General features: G+C 38.1%; 1 protein-coding gene across 2 annotated transcripts in view; it reads left to right on the top strand.

Annotated features, from left to right (window-relative positions):
* FAM193A (family with sequence similarity 193 member A) overlaps positions 1-16,037 on the top strand; it is a 77,694-nt gene extending 61,657 nt beyond the window's left edge. For both annotated transcript variants that reach the window (XM_035325174.1, XM_035325173.1), the window contains 8 exons: positions 1,346-1,544; positions 2,842-3,114; positions 3,437-3,719; positions 4,861-5,047; positions 6,882-7,112; positions 8,841-9,687; positions 12,624-12,705; positions 15,160-16,037. In XM_035325174.1, the coding sequence (XP_035181065.1) occupies positions 1,346-1,544; positions 2,842-3,114; positions 3,437-3,719; positions 4,861-5,047; positions 6,882-7,112; positions 8,841-9,687; positions 12,624-12,705; positions 15,160-15,253 (2,196 nt within the window). In that variant the 3' untranslated portion in view covers positions 15,254-16,037. The remainder of the gene's footprint in view (positions 1-1,345; positions 1,545-2,841; positions 3,115-3,436; positions 3,720-4,860; positions 5,048-6,881; positions 7,113-8,840; positions 9,688-12,623; positions 12,706-15,159) is intronic.
* Positions 16,038-17,269: the final 1,232 nt, after the last annotated feature.

The following is a 17,269-nucleotide window of genomic DNA, read 5'->3' as shown; positions in this document are numbered from 1 at the left end:
GCAGCGTATTGTCAAGGCTGCACCAGAAGCCCCATGCGGAGTGGCAGGCTGCTAGCACGGAGTGGCTTTATTATGCTGGCCAGATCTATTAGTTCTGGCACAGCACCTGAACCAGCTGGGCTCCATGTATTTATGTTGTGCGGGAGCTAGAAAGACATGTGGAAGCTGAAGCTTCAGGGAGCTTTCACGTTTGAAGAGCCAGATGAATTCAGCAGAGCTGGTAGTGAAGGAGCTAATAAGCCCGACTGGATCAGGCTTGTTTCATCATGGATAGGCTGTTCTGTCTGTGTGATGTTTTTTCTACCCACGTGTACAAGTTTTCTTTTGTGGAGGGTATTCCTGCTGCTCTGGCTTTCACCATTAGTCGGATGATGAAAATCTGTCTGGATTTAAAAAAAAAAAAAAAAAAGGAAAAAGTTCAGGTATATAAGTTTTCTTGGTTGGGAGTGTTTAAGCATTACTTTCTGAAATGTTATTGGACTCAGATGATATTAAAAATATTTATATCTACATCTGTATAGCCTTTCATTGCGTGAAATGTGGACAATCATTTGAAGAAAAAAAGAAAAGGTGGCAGTAATTGAATGTAATGCTTGAATTGCACAAGGGTTCTGGAAGAAAGTTACATTTTAGAATGTGAATAAACAATTTCAGCTAGAGGAAATGGGGTGCGCCAGAACAACTCGCCTCTATAAAACAGGAAAAAAAATACTTTATCGGGCTTATTTTAAGGTGATTTTTGGAATAAAAGGGTGCATTCATTGCCTGTTAAGTTTCAGGTTGGGAACCTTCTAATACTGGAGGTGAAAAGAGTAGACAAATACAATCAAGTTTTTAAAAGATGCTTTCAAATAAGTTTATTTCTTCTGTTGTGCTATTTCCAATCCTGAAGTTTGTAATCCTTTATCACAATTGTTTTATGTGGGAATGGTTATTATGTCAGAGCTGTTTTTAGAAGCCTGGGCTTTGAAAGGTAGCAATTCCTAACAAGTTCTACATTGAAATAAATATTATTTTTTAATGAAAAATGGTGACCCACAATACAGAGGTAAATTATATATTTACCTTGGTATTTTTCGAGAAGGCTTTTTTGTATTCATCTTCTATCTAAATCTAAAGGAAATGTTTGTGATTATAAAATATATACATAAAATCTGTGTAATAATTTATCTGCATTTAAAAAAAATCATCAACCTTTTTATCATTCTGGGAAATACTGTTTATTACCCTTAGCTTTTCACAATGCCTTTCACAATTGAAACAGTTTATGATTTCAATGTTGCTGTTGGAGTGACTGTGTAAGCAAACAGAATATTAATGAGGAAAATACTCTTTATTTTTGTAGGCATTACCGCCAGCTCCAGTTCAGAATCATTCAAACAAACATCAAGTATTCAATGCATCTCTCCAAGATCATATTTATCCAAGCTGTTTTGGGAGCACTCCAGATTGGAATAGCTCTAAATTTATAAGTCTCTGGGGATCAGAGATGATGAATGACAAGAACTGGAATCCTGCTACGTTCTTGCCTGATACAATTCCTGGTGAGGTTTTGTTATTATTTCACACTGACTAGTTAAGTCTTATATTTTGAGTGGAATGTGGCACTTTTTTCCAGGAATGGTGGGTTTTATCATCACGTTCATATAAGATGGAATGCTGGCAGAAATTTGCTGCCATTTGTACTTCAGTGGGACCGAAAATTGAAAAATAAGTTCTTATGTGTTGGGGATAGGACTCTAAAGGCAAAAGAATAGCACACCATTTTTCACTTGTGGTCATTGTAGAGGAATTTTTGTCTTCAGATGCTTAGGGTAGCAAAGAAATTGGAATTCAGGGGAAGCTTAAGTTACTTTTATTCTTTGGTCACAAAGGCATGCTGATTTTCTACAGGGTCATAAGAGCACTGGTAACATGGTACTACATCCTCGTTACAGTGCACAGAGATAATATTCAAACAGAGGTATAAATCTAGTTAAGTGATTTATTTAAGCCAGGAAGCCTTTGGAGATGCTAAGAGTTAAAGTAACATAGAATAGGTTAATAAATAAAGTATGTATATCTTCCATTCACATGATAGTAAATATAAAAATGCCCTTTTAAAGTAATTTGTATGAAAAAGGAAGCTTGGTTTTGTGTTTTGGCTATTTTTTTTCCAGACTGATCTACTGCTAACTTGGGTCAAGCTACTAAAGTGATACTTGAAAGGAAAGACATTAAAAACCTCCAGAAAACTTCCCCAGTAGCATAGTTCATCTCCATGCAAGCGTAGTTATGAGTAGCTGTTCCAACAAATGATTAGTGGCAAGCTTGTGTCGAAGCTCTGATCACAAAGGGGTTTACCATAGTTGTCTGGAATTACCAATAAGTAAAGATAAGGTTTCTAACATCATACTGATAGAAGGATATTTTGTTCCTGCCTATGTTGTAATTGTTGCAAGGACAACCTGGACTGCCCATGTTGAAGCTTGTATACTTAAGATGTAAAAAGGTATCTAATTTTAATTTTTCAAGGATAAATGGCTATAGGTATCTGTAGCATATTTGCTTCTTGTTAACAGGTTTGTCATGTAACTTTAAAGTTTTTGTTTGTTTGCTTGTTTTACTTCTGCTATGGGACTTCTTACCACTTCCATTACAGCTGTATTTGGTGGGGAGGGAAAGGGGGTGGTACTCGGGAGGAGAGCATCAGTTCACTAATCTGATCAAGCCAACATTCACAGCACATCCTTGTTTGTCTTGCGACATCACATCTAAATTATGAAATGTTTAGTTTTAAATACCATAAAGATAATTCTGTAATTCTGTGATTCTTAATTACTATGTGTGTTTCAATTGAAGGGAGTGATATATTAACGCCAGCACTCTCAGAAATAAGACCCGAAGCACTTCCTACTACATCTAGCAACGAAGCATCAGCAGTTACTGACAGCAAAGAGAAGAAAAATGCTGCAAAGAAGAAATGTCTGTACAATTTCCAGGATGCCTTTATGGAAGCTAATAAAGTTGTCATGGCAACCTCTTCTGCCACTTCTTCTGTCTCTTGCACAGCTACAACAGTGCAGTCAAGCAGCAACCAGTTCAAAGTATCATCCAAGAGACCTTCATCGATAGGTAGGGAGTTGTAATTCACAGCTTAGTAACTGACTCAAATATATTTAATCATAAAGATTTATACACGCTTATTTAAATGTTTTGTCTTGAGATTATCTTTAATCAGTGTTCTTTGTACTCTTGAGTTGTGGTCTCTGTACTCATTCTATAACTTTGTAATAGACCTTGATATTTGAATTTGGGGACCGGTAATAGATGTTGAAATACCCATTTTTCTCAGAAACTGAGAACATCCACCACTTTGAGTGACTTTTTTTGTGTGGTTAAGTGAAAATTTATTTCTCTTTAATTGTAAGCAATGTCTTTTTTCCCCTCAATTTAGGTGAAGTGTTCCACAATATTAATAAAGAGGACCATAGACATTCTGCACCAGTTGCACCACGAAATAGTCCTACCAGTTTAGCATCCCTTCCTTCACTGTCTCCTGCTGCACTGTCTCCAGCTTCTACACCCCATCTTCCAAATCTTGCTGCTCCTTCTTTCCCCAAAACTGCTGCAACAGCCCCTGGATTTGTGGATCCTCATTCAGGTCTTTGTCCTGCTACGGTTGCACCTCCTACTTCTACCACAGACAGCTCTGTAAGTGCCCCGCCAAGTGTCTGCAGGTAAGTCTAGCAGCTGAGTGACAGAACTAATGAAGCTGTGATTTCTACAGAGCTGCGTCTGTTATTTCCTAGCACACTACCCCACTGTTCTGCTGGGCACTGCAGTGCTAACTCTCAACAGGGAAGAAACAGCAATACTAGGATTGCTCAGATTGACTAGCCAGAATGTTTGTGTTGTCAGGTACCTACTGTTCCATGGAATGGTCGTGCGTACCTTTTCCTTAACTAAGATACTGAATTGGAGTGTTTCTTCTTTTGCCTTGCTCAATAATTTTTGCTAACTGTACTTATTTTTGGATAACTGTACTTTTTTGTGGGAGGGCAGGGGGCGAGTGGGGAGTGAGCTGCTTACTTCAGAAGGAAGATTCACATATGTTTTGCAGATAGGACAGATGATGGTATGTTTTCACCTAAGACATAAGAACAAAGAAATACCAATGCTAGATAAGATTTTTTTAAAATACTTTTTACAGTTAAAGCAAGACCACATCACAGTTTGAGATGAAATGAACAATAGATGTGTTGGGCATATATTTGAGCAGCCCTATGGAGGGAATAAACTACTGTGTTACTGCTTATTCTGCTTATTGGAGAGGCATACTGTGTTTTCTCCTTAAAAAAAACAAGGTACAAACAGGGTTATGGCAACATCTTGTTTTTAGCTGATGCTGAATTTTTTTAAGTCAAGGGCTTGAAAATATGTCTAAACCAGGGGATTTCAGAAATAAGCTTGGTATTTTACAACTGCATAGTTCTCTTCAGACCACAAGCAATGAGATGGCTGCAGTTTCAAAACCATTCCAAATTAAAGCTAAAAGTTTCTGCTTCTGAAATTTTTACCCCTTTTAAAACAAGAGAGAACACTTCCACAGCTCTTTGTAGGCTACTTATTCAGTGAGTCACCTGCTGAGTTTTTCATAAATTACTTTGCCATGCACCATCATGTCTCTTTTTGGTTTTGAGCATCTCCATTTGAAAGCTACTGTAAGAAAGCCTTAGGATTTGATGCATTGCTGGTGGCTGACATCCCAGTTTGGGAGTTGTTCCTGGTACATACACATACTGCTGTACATGTTTGTTTTCAGATGTTATTTGTATTATAATCTAGAGTTTGTAAAAACTTTTTCTTGCTTTAACATAGTGATCCTGATTGTGAGGGCCATCGCTGTGATAACAGTAACACATATGATCACCAACAGTATGATGGAGAGGAGAGCCAAGATGAAGATAGCTGCTCAGAGCATAGCTCAAGTACCTCAACATCCACAAATCAGAAGGAAGGAAAATACTGTGACTGCTGTTACTGTGAGTTCTTCGGCCATGGCGGAGTAAGTTGCTGGATTTCCAATTTTATTCTTTTTGTTGTGTATTCATCAATTGCATGTGACATAAATGCCACCCCCTTAGCTGCAGTGTAGAGCTTGCTGAAGAGATGAGTAGTAAAAGGAAGTTCAAAGCATGGGTAGAAAATAATTTTCCTCTTTGAAATGAAGAATTGAAACAAGCCTTTGAAAGTAATTCAAAAGTAATAAAAATGGCTAAAAGATCTAGCAAGCAACTGACTTGGATAATAGATACCATGTTTGACTGTGACATTGCAAATGGGCTTTCAGCCATGTAAGTAACTGTACAAATTTCAGGCATTCATCTATAGTAGTGTAATTGTAAATATTGTGATGAGTTCGGGTTAAAATGAACTTTATGTGGGATGTTTAAAAAAAAAAAGTTGGTGGCAATTTACGAACAATTCTTCTATCCACAAATCTTAGTTCTCCAAAATCTTAGTTCTCCAAGTACTCGTTTTAAAGGGATATTAAAAAAAAAAACTCACCTAGAACTCAAGCAGTGTGTATAAAAATCTCATTTTTATAAAAGGAAAACCCAATCTGCATTTTGCCTATTTTCAGTATTACAAACAATTTCCTTTGGTGCATTTTGATAGGTGCTGGCTTGAACTTGCCTTTATAAGGTGCTTTGTAGTATAGAGGTTATAAAAAAAAATCTCCCCTTCCCCCCCCCCTTTTTTTTTTTTTACTCCTTAAGGATTTGGTTGGAGCATCTTGAAGTTTACTTCATACCCAACATAGCTAGTGATTCTCCTAATAGCCTTTTCATTTTCACAAGTGAAATGGTAGAAGCTATTAAGTTGCCACATCCATTTTTTTCTTAAATTTTTATTTTGTGCTGGCCTTATTTGTACATCTATGCATAATGTCTGTTTTAATAATCAGGTTGCTAGTGGAATTTGAGTGTCTGGCTTTTTCTTTTTTAAAGTAAAAATTCAGCTTATTGGCTCTGTATTTGGCCAGCTGCAGCTTCATCTTCAAGCCTGAAGTGAATTAATAGCCCCTGCCCTGTGTCTGGAAGGGGCAGAGAGGAGAGAGGGGATCCTGCATCTTGCATGTTCCCACCATGCCTGTTTGATCTGTTATTGTCAGTTGTCTGATTGCACAGGGAGCTATTTGTTGTGCTGAAGTGGCAGAACACTATAGGATTTTTAAAAGTTAATAGGCTTTGTTTTGTTGGTTTAAGGAGTTGAACTGGTGTAGCTGCAAACAGATGGGCACCAGATCTGCTGCAGGAGGGGAAAGGGGAAGGCAGGCAGGAGGAACAAAGAAGTCGAGAGGCAGGAGCTACGGATGGGAACACAGATACGAAACATGGTTCAGGAGTTCATCTTACAGCAGTGTTAACGTGCTATCGATGTGACTCTGCTGGAAGTACCCTGGTGTGCTTCGGTGCAGGGTAATCAGCCCTTCACAGTGAGGGCCCGCAGGCCTGTGTAGCCCAACCTCTGAGAGAGACTTGGTAGAACAAGGAAATAGCAGCAAGGGTGTCTCCTCTCTTAAACCTTCAGGTAAAGCATGCTGATCACAAGGAAACATGCAAGTCTCCTTTCATGCTTTTAAAGGCCTTTGTCTTCTCGCTTGTGTGTTCCTCTGCAAAATCAGTCACTCTTCCAATTGGAAAATAAAACAAGCTCGCAACAAGCCTGAAATCTGTTGCCTGTTAAATATCCACTCAGGTACACCTACACACATGGAGTTTGGCATTCAGGCTTTGACCTTCAGTTTGGACCTTGAAGGTCTCTAAAATCTCAAAAGTATTAGGTCAGTGAAACTTTTACATTTAGTCACTAAATTTTTGTCTGATGTCCATTAGCCACCAGCTGCACCAACCAGTAGAAATTATGCAGAGATGCGAGAAAAGCTTCGTTTACGTCTAACGAAAAGAAAGGAGGAACAGCCGAAGAAACCGGATCAGATCTCCGAAAGGGAAAGTGTTGTTGATCATCGAAAGGTGGAAGACTTGCTACAATTCATAAACAGCTCTGAAACCAAACCAGTAAGCAGTTCTCGGGCAGCCAAGCGAGCCAGACATAAGCAAAGAAAGGTAAGATCTATAAGTCTGCTTATCTTAGAACCTCATATTTGAATTTAAGTGTGTTTTGTGCTCACTCTTTAAGTTTTACCGCTCTGTACTGATTTCATAATAATGGCCTAAATGTTTTCCATGTAGTTTATGGTATTCTGCCTGGTTGTGCATACAAAGCTTGCTTACCCATTTTGATGCTTAGAAGTTGCATAGAACAGGAAGATTTCTCACTATGTCCTTGTTTATTTTGTTGCAAGTCAGCTTTATGTTGGAATTCCCCCCACTTCAGAAAGTTATTTTTAAGTGTCAACTACAAGAATCTGATAGCTGTATAGAATGGGCACTTTGAAATTTGGGGAAATTAGAAAGCTAGTGTTTCTTCATTGGAATAATGGTTATGAAAGATGACTGTCGGAAGCCAGGAAGCACATGGTCAGTGCTTTCATGAGAGCGGAGAAGTTAAGTTTTGAGTTTGATATGTAGAAGGATTGCACTGGGCACCTGGCTGCCCCAGTTGAAAGGGGTAGAGTGCTGTGCCACATGATGGCGTGAAGGCCTATCCGAAGTCAGAGTGAAGTGGCAAGCTGCAGAGAAGAAAATAAAAATGAAAGGTTGCTTTCAAACAGAAATTGGCACAGACATTTCAAACAAAAACATCTACAAAGTATAACACAAAATAATTTTTTTGAAAACAACAGAAACAACACTTGCTGAGTTAATAGAGGAAAATGATTTTTCTAAGTTGAACAAGCAGAAAATTTGCTTTCCTTATTGCAGTTTAAGTATCAGCCTTAACATACTGCAAGTTCAAATTGTAATGAGATGGATTTGCTGAATGTTTTTGAATCCTGGTAAGCACATTGTGTGACATCACTGTAAATGTTTCATGTTTGTGGATTTGTTTGCTGGCACGAAGTCTGCGTGCTTTAAATGCTCCTGTGGGTTTGGAAGACCTGATGTTTACGTTACAGGGTTGTGCTTCTTTTTGCATGGCTTCTGTAGCTGTGAAAAAGGAATCCTTTATAGACATGTGTAACTGTGCAGGAAAGTAACTATATGCACAGGATTGTTCTCAGTGTACGAATTCCATTTTGCTTCTTAGGAAAGAACGGTACTGCACAAAGTTTTAGTTACTTGCAGTAACAGCTGGAAAAAGTCTTATGTCTTTGTTTTATGTGGTTATAAACTCAGGGCTAACAGAAGATTTCACCATCCATAATATTTTTGACAGTTTGGAATGTGTCTTTAATGTGCTTAGTTGTTTTGCTTTTAGTGACTGCTCCTCCTAATGTTAATAAACACTGAAAAGTAACTCTGCCATAGGGAAAGAACAGGTAAATGATGGAACATGCCACAAGCTAGAGTTACCTCAGTAATTCACAGATAGTTGAGAGAACGAAGCTGAATATTTTATTTTCAACAGGCCTTGATGATTATAGCAAACTTTGATAGGAAAGTTAAGTTTAGCTGTAGTAAAAAGAAGACGAACAGTTGGTATTGACAACAGTCAAATGTGTTACACAAATATAGAAAACAAACTCCAAAAAGAAACTTATGGACTCCAAAAAAAGACAGCTTTTGTACAACTAGTTACTTGTGTGCTGCCACATACATGCTGGCCGATCAAATACGTTGCTTTGCTGATGCCCTAAGACTTAAACCGTTCGCACACAAAACTAGCAATGATACTTAAAACTAATTTCCAAAATTTGTGTCACTTCCAATAATCCTACTGCTATTTTGTAGCTTGAAGAAAAGGCTCGACTTGAAGCAGAAGCCAGGGAAAGGGAGCATCACCAGTTGCTTGAAGAACAGAGGCGGCGAGAAGAAGAGGAAGAGGAGAGGCTGAAACAAGAGTTACAACGGCTTCAAGAACTTCAGCAGTTGAGAGCTGTAAAGAAAAAGAAGAAAGAACGAACAAGTAAAGACTGTCAGAAGGTGGACATGCTTACTCGAAACTGCGAGACAGTGAAGGAATCTGTCCCAAATGCACCTGAAGACATTCAGAATGGTACACTTGAGCAATCAGAAAAGATAGAAACCTCCTCTGGTTCACTGTCAAGACATGTGAATCACACAGAACAGAGGCCGGTTTCGGAGACAGGCTGTGAACTATCCAACCCCGTAAACACTAGAGACTCAAAGCTGCTTTATCAGAAAGAGGGGAGTGTAAAGCAGCATGAGCCCCTCTCTTTTCTGCTTGATATTATGCATCAACATAAAGAAGGAAACAGCAAACAGAAACTAAAGCAAATAAATAATAAACCATGTGCTGAACAAGTGAAAAAGCCTGTTGAATCCCCCAAAGCAGCTGAGATTCAGACTAAAACCAGAAACCAAATAGAAGCCAAAGCAAAAGCAGCAGAGCTCTCAACACTTGCAGAACCTAAAAAAGAGGAGAAGAAATTAAACAACAACAACAAAAAACAGTTGAACCACATAAAGGAAGAGAAAGCCCCTATACCAAGTGAATCCCCTTCACCAAATGAGCAGCAACAAAATAATAAGCTAATACTTGCAGATTCTCCTCAACCAAAAGGCAAGAACAAGAAAAACAAGAAGAAAAAAGGGGACAAAGTCAACAATTCCATTGGTAAGTGTATAAGAAGGAAGAAATGTTCTTTGTTTTGTTTTTCACTATTATTGTTCAAGTCCAAAATTTTATCCTTAGTCAACCCTGCTAATTTAAACTGGAGAAACAGAAAAATAGGTTTTAGGAAAATTCCAGTAACGGTAATTACACTTCAGTTTGTTTTCCAGGGTGTTCAGTGATGGTATACAATCTGGAGCTACTTCTGTGCTCTTAGTAGATGCAAATACTTTTAGTAAAGAGATGTGGCAGAATAATCTAGCACATGCCACTGTTTTTGTATGTTTTCTTTATCAGTTGAGAATCAGTTTATTTTCTCTACAGTCTGTCTCTTCTTTACTGTTTAAGAATATTTAGAATACTTGACCAGTATGTGGAATTCTATTTTGAACTTGTTTGAAAGCAATGCTGTTTCTCATACAGCGTTGAGTGTAGTCTAAAACTGGTCTTAACCCTTTGTGCAAGGGAAACTAGGGGATTCTGCAGCCAATTGCTCGTGCGTATTTTTTTTCAGTGGAAATGATTTGCTTGTATTTACATGGACAGGTGTAGTAAATACAAACTAATTTACTGGTTTATATTTGTCATTGTGAAAATTTAGTGGGATTATATAACTTAATAATATGGAGTGTTTTCACTATATGAATATCAGTTTGTGCTAATAAATAGATTTCAATTATCTGATAGAATTAATCAAACAACAGAAGATGGACTTGACTCAAAGAAGTTGCACTTGCATAGTTCTCTTCCTGTTGTATTTTTTGCTTTAATTTGTTTTCCTGAAAGCATTTAATGGTTAATATCAAAGCTGATGAATGCCTGCAGTGCTAGCTGGTTTGCTCAGTCAACGTACTCATCAATCTACTCTTCTCGGGCACCGATTTGTTCCTGTATGTGCTTGGTCCCTCCTGACTGCCTGTTCAGGTGGCAGTTTTGTGGTGCAGATATGTGTGCTCAGAGCACCTGGTCACTCCCCAGTGATTGCATAGGAGCTGAGTGGCAGCAGTGCACAAATGAAATGTCTGAATGATTTAGCACAGCAATGTGAACTGCAATATTCTTGGGTAAGCACATACACATGTCCCATCCTTCTCTGGCAGTCTGTGCTAGAAGGCACTTATGTGTTTCAGTATACATTTATTTCTTCAGCGTTCTTATAAAAATACAAACCAGACTTCTGGTTGTTGTAAGCTAGAGATAGAGCCTCTTCTTGTTTTTGTGGTTTCATGGCCAGTTTGAGTCAGCCACCATTCTTTCTTTTAATTCTTATTTTCTCTATTTCAATTTTGTGTCAATCTGACAGTGATACAGCCCTGAGCATTTTTTCCTTGAGATCTTAGGTCTTGTTTATATGGTGTTGTGGTGCAGCCTTAACTCCAGTCACTGGAAAAAAACAAAACGCTAGTCTGGTTTCTTCTCCTGGTCCTACAGACATTTGAAGGAAACCCTTGAATAGGAGTGGGTGGGTAGGTTGCTGTGGCTTCCTGCATTTAGGTACTTCCTGCATCTCACCCTCTCCGCATATCCACATGTACACGCACCCCCACGCTTCTTTTCTGCTACTGTAAGAAGTATACTTACAGGTTCTGAATGTTCAAATGTCAAGAAGAACAAGGACGTTATCTCTTTATAAATTCAGAAACATTATGCTCCTCTCTGAAGAATCTGGACGAGGTAGTCCCTTTGCTTTGAGTAGTTCTGACTTTAGAACTAAAAGATAATGTAATACACTTCTCATTTGGTTGCAATTTCCTGAAGACATGGGATTGATGTATTAAACTAGCAAAGGCACAAAAAATGAACTAAGGAAAAAATAATTGTAAAAATTAGGGTAACGTGTTTTTTTTTGAATTCAGTGTTAAATGAAGTGTTAAGGCAGTGAACACTGCTGTTGTGATTTGTTTCTTAAAAATATTTGGGCAGGGTTTTCTAACTCTTCATTATAAAGTGGCTGAAGAAAATAGGGTACAGGGAGCCCGGCTTTACAAGGCTTTCTAGTTCTCCTGAAGTCAGTTGCAAGGCCAAGACACAGTTTTTGAACTGTCAGGAGTGCCTTTAGAGAAGTCATCTGTTCCCTTAGATCCAGGGAGTATGGAAAGTTGCCACGTGTGCTAGGTGATTTCAGTTGTGTTCAGTCTCACTGTTTTTGGAACACGTTCTGAGGCTGCTTCAGAGGTGAGAATGGAGTATACATGAAGTGAGAATGGAGTACGTGTGAAGTAAGAAGAGGCTACGTGAAGAAAATTCTCAAATTTCTTTCTACAAAAAGCATTACATTTCCTGAAGCATGCCCTTATTCCAGAAAGTACAAGAGAATCATATACTGAGACAGTAATATACACCAACTTTGTTATAATAGCTAACGCCTGAATTCCTTCCATGTTAAAATATTAGAAAAATGTTTTTAAAAATCTCCTAATTGCACATAGCACGACTTGCAGACAGTCTGATTACAATGTCCAGGAGGAGTGCAGCGTCTCTACAAAGAACTCTTGAATTTTTTTCTTTATGAATACTCCTCTTAAAATGTTCTAGAGCTGTCTATTTAGTAGCCAGGCCAACAAATTTCAGGCACACAGTGTTCTTTTGCTGCCGGATTTGTCATTCCCCTTGTATAATTTGACCTTTCTCATGTATTCTGGGCTTATCGGATCTTTTGCGATCCATGTGATCAGTACATTTACTGTTGATTTGTCTCTTCCTTACTCCTGGTGTAACTCCTTTTAAAGGCTGAGCAGAGATACTGTTGTAAGGTTTTTAAGAAGTGGCTTTTCAATTATAAATTGCTATTAATTCAGCCTAAATACAAATAATCAGTAGTCCACAAAGTTCAGACAGTTCGCTAAAAGTGTCTTTAATGCAGCTTGTTCAAGCTTCTTCCTTTCTCTGTCCTTCCTCCCCATGGAATCTAACCAAGTCTAATCCTTTTCCCTTCATAGATGATGTTTTTCTACCCAAAGACATTGATCTAGACAGTGTGGAAATGGATGAAACAGAGCGAGAAGTGGAATATTTTAAAAGGTAAAGTGCTGTAACCCCTGCCCATAAAGATGTTGTGGTGCTTCCAGTGTATTTAATGACCAATTCCTTGCATCGTCTTTGTGTCCCCCAAGTTCTCATCAAGGTTTTCAGAATGTCATCAGCTACCACCTTTTCTATAAGCGAAGTTTGAATGAATGTTTATTATCCAGACAGACAAAATACTTGCTAGTGTTTAAAAAAAAAAGGGGGGGGGGGGGGGCCAGATATAAAAATTCAATGTTAGATGATAAGTACTGAACATTTAAAACATGGAAATTTCAGAGCATGTATTTGTAAAAGGTAATTTCATGATTTTTTTTACTTGACAAGAGGTGTTACTTCAGAATTTTTTACTGTACATGAAATATAGATGGCACAACTGTGGGTAATAGCTTATACTAGTGATTAAGAGGGCATGCTTACACTAGTGCAGCATCAAGAAAGAATGAACAGATGTTCGTGCAACTTTGTTCTTCTGAGTTTTGGTTGCTTTGCCGGAGGGTTATGCATCAGATTATATTTAAATTATTGATATACAGGAAGATGGGTCATATGTGTGTAACATAGCACACGTTCTTCAATAATACCATAGATTACTCAAATTTGTCATCTGTTAATGGTGGCTGGGCGTGCTAGTTTCCCATAAATACTTCTTAGGGAGTCTTTCATTGTGATAGCCAAAGCTGAACGGTTACAGATCCATTAGCATTTAATAATTTAGGAATCAATAGTAGTGTTTCACAAAACAAGTAAAACTATTTGTTTAAAGGGTGTTTTTGTTTATTTTAAGATCAGGCTTTCGGTATGGAATTCAAATGTTTTCTAAACTTACACTTTTGATAGTCAATGTGCCTGGGAAGTAGTGAATATCCAAGTCTAGTGAAGGACAACTGCTTCTCTGTGCTGGTTATTTCTGTATGAAATTCATGTGCCAGATTTAAATTAATGTTACCACATATGGAAGATGAAATTTCAGTGGTACATACTCTATTCTTAAAAAGTATTTTTCCGAGTTGTGCCAATTAACCAACTTTATTTAAGCTAAAAGGTAGGTTTTATAAACGAAATTTGGCATATATTAAGTAATACTAGTGTTGGCATAGCACAAGTACTGTGCTACAATGTGCTACAAGTTGTAGGTAATATTCTTAGCTTCATTCAAGTTTGTAGTGTCTGTGATAATAAAACAAGAAAATTCTTTTCACCAATTCTTTACTCTCAATAGGATAAACGGAGTAAAGTGTCCTTTACTTACAGATTGTGGCTGAAGTTTGGAAATGAGTTTGTCAAACATGGTTCCAAATGAACAGTTAGAACTTCTATAACTCTACTGTTTTATAACCAATTCTGTGATTGATATCATCTACTCCTTTAATTTCATCTGTTTGAAAGCGTCCAATTTTGTGTGTGTACCTGTTGGGAAGAGGTGCCTGCTGTGCCCTGATAGGTGCTGTTCTAGGGGAATGCCATGAAGACACGTTTAATGTGTTCCATCATTGGATAGTTACCAATATGATCAACGGCAAGCTAACAACATCGGTTGAATTCATCCTTTCTAATGATAATTTGTTAATTTGTCATCCTTTCTTTGTAGTAGGATGATAGATAGATAAACTAATTACATCTTGACTTCAGAATTGATTTTGCAAACTTTTTCTAACTTTGGCTTAGAAAGAACAAAATAAGTATGGTTCTTCTAACCCTCCCCTGTACCTTTTCTGTTTCTCTCCTTCTGTTTGCTCCCCTTACTTGGCTTTCAGTTGTTACAGAAGGTGTGTAGCCTTTCTTTCAGAGAAAGGTTTTACAGATGAGCTACCTTGATGCTGTAATTGAACTTTTAGCCTAATCAAGCTACAGCATACCTTGATAAGGGACTTAAGCACGAATTAATCGTCACTGAAATACCTGTTTCTTAGCACATGCCAAGCTTTCACAAGTTTCTCCATAAATGTGCACTGTGTCCAGTGAAAGCTACTAAGTGCATTTTTATTCTAAAGATGCTTTTTCCAGGCATGTGGACTATTTATCTGCTATATTATAAACAAATCTCCTTTCACTACGTCTTTGTCTCAAATGCAATTTTGCTGTACTCAGAAGATTGGTGTTAGAAAAAGCAGTGTCCAATGCCATTGGTGCTTCTGCTTTATAAATTACCTACGTTCTTACTATTACAAGGGTTTTGGTAGATACAGCCATGTCAGCTCTGGTTTAAGTTAACATTCAGCTAGCTTCTGTGTTGCTAAATATGCGGTGTTCTTTGCTTCTTCTCCCAATTCTTGATAATAGAGGGATGTTTAAAGAAATTGGTTTATGAATAGGGGGCAAGTGATTTTTTTTTTTCATGGTATGACTTAAGTTTTGTACTTCTGAATGGGAATGACCCTTGAAAAGGGATGCTATCAGTGGCTTGATTTTTTGAAGAATATTAGTTTCACTCTATTGCTTTTTTTTCAGATTCTGCTTGGATTCTGCCAGACAGACGAGGCAGAGACTTTCCATCAACTGGTCCAATTTTAGCTTGAAAAAAACCACCTTTGCTGCACATTGAAATGACACAATATGGGGAGGGAACCCTGCAGGAATCGATGAATGACAACTCCACTTACCTGTCCTGCTGTGCTGAGAGCTTATCTGGTCTTGAGCCAGTGCTGCCTTGCCTTGTCCCCAGTGCTGTGTGGATCTGCACTGAACCCTTTGGCCTGATAATTCTTGCGGACTGAAAAATTGCCACTTTCTACCTGAATTTGTTAGCTTGTGTGCTTGTAGTCTGTGAGTGAGACTTACTTGATTGTAGCTGTATGCCGTTGGAGTTGGAACAATAGCTCTTTTCCATCTCCTTCTGAATGCCTTGGCCTCAAAGACTTTAAATTGCTTAGGCTTGGGTGGAGGCCAAAATACTAGTTTGCATCATCTGCAGTGGCTCCTGTCACTTCTGCATTTAGCTATGTTTTGTCATTCTGACTCCTGACAAAGGAATGGACCTAGTCAGTTGTGCTTTCATCTGCTCCAGAATTCTCCTGACATGACTTCATGAAAAAGAGGCTCTTATGGGACAAGTATTTCCTCAGTTCTTTCACAATCTACTGTTTAAGAGTGTACAAGTTACGCTATTTGTGTTTTGATTTTTTTTCCTGACTTGTAGCCAGCTTGTGTAAGAATACTTGCAGAATGAGAAAATTTAAAAAGAACAGTACTCACACTATCAAATCTGTTATAGAGTGTATAATTGTATTAACACTGAAGCCTAACTGGCTACTTTTTTAACATATTGTTAAGTAATATTAAAATCATGTCTTTCTTTTTGAAAGATGGAATACATTAGTATGGCAGAAGACTTGTGTCTTGCTTTTTTCTGCTTGGGTCGGGTGAGGGAAGAAACAAACATTGCAAAAAAATAATGTTATTCTAAACTAAATCTAATCTTGTGCCAGAATTGATCAGTGAATGCTGCTTAATTTTAGTATGTGTCCCTCTGAACACTTGATTGCCACCTCACCTGATCGGAAAAACTGCTGTCTGCTGGAGCAAGAAGGACTCCTGCTGAATGCTGGAATTAAGTTTGCAAATTCTGTGAATTATGATAACACGACTATTATAATAGATACTTTATGAGAAACAAGGTAATCCAAGTATTTTCAATTTCCTTGTTGGTATAGAAATGAAACAGGTAGGCTTGATGTTGTGTAAGTATTTAACAATATAGTAATGTCTTATGGGTTGCTTAGTGTCCTCCAGCATGGAGGAAAACTGGTGTTTCAGGATTTTCGTCTGTGTAAAGATACAATGCACTTCGAAAGGTTTTTCTGATAGTGTGCTATTTATTTAGACATAACATTTCATTTTGATGACCATATTTACCCAGACACTTTCATTTTTATAAAGAAAATAAAACTTCCATCCAATATATATTTAAAGTGACAATGCAGCTTCAAAGCCCACTAGGTGTAATACAGCCACTGGGCTTGGGACTGCTTTGCAAGACAGTGTAATTATACAGCTTTGGGCTTGAGAAGGTTTAAGGAATGATTGCTTCCATATCCCCTTTGAGGCCAAGAGGCAGCAGGAGGGTTGGTGTGGCTGCAGATTCCTGAGAGATCAACCATTTCATATCCCTCTTTAGTCAGTCCTGGAGCTCCTGTCCTAGTGTGTGCTGCTGATGCAGAATATAGTTGCTCAGCTAAACCAAGCTGCTGCAGGTAAATGAGATCTCCCTTGGGTAGAGGAGGGAATGATGCAATACCTGTTACCAAATTATAGTCCAGGGGTTTAAAGGTGACAGCTTCTGTTACTCATCAGTTAATCATCAGATTCAGGTTGAGGAAGGGAGTAATAGAGTAGTCTCACTTTTTTTTTCCTCCATTGAAGTATTGTAACATCTATTTACCTGCTAGAGGAATAGGATATCAGGCCTAAAAAGTAGTACCTGTGCTGCTCTAACTCTAGCTGTCTCTGCAAAGACTGAGCTGCTCAAAATACCTGCATCAGTCAGTGCAGAAGAGTGATCTTTGCTCCTTGCGGCCATTGAGGCTTGCATCTGTTGCAGCCTCGGTTGGATGTTAGCTGC

The sequence above is a fragment of the Oxyura jamaicensis genome, chromosome 4 (genome assembly GCF_011077185.1).
Source record: "Oxyura jamaicensis isolate SHBP4307 breed ruddy duck chromosome 4, BPBGC_Ojam_1.0, whole genome shotgun sequence".
Lineage (NCBI taxonomy): Eukaryota > Metazoa > Chordata > Aves > Anseriformes > Anatidae > Oxyura > Oxyura jamaicensis.
Note: the sequence above shows the minus strand (reverse complement) of the source record. Positions and strands in the feature narration are given on the sequence as shown.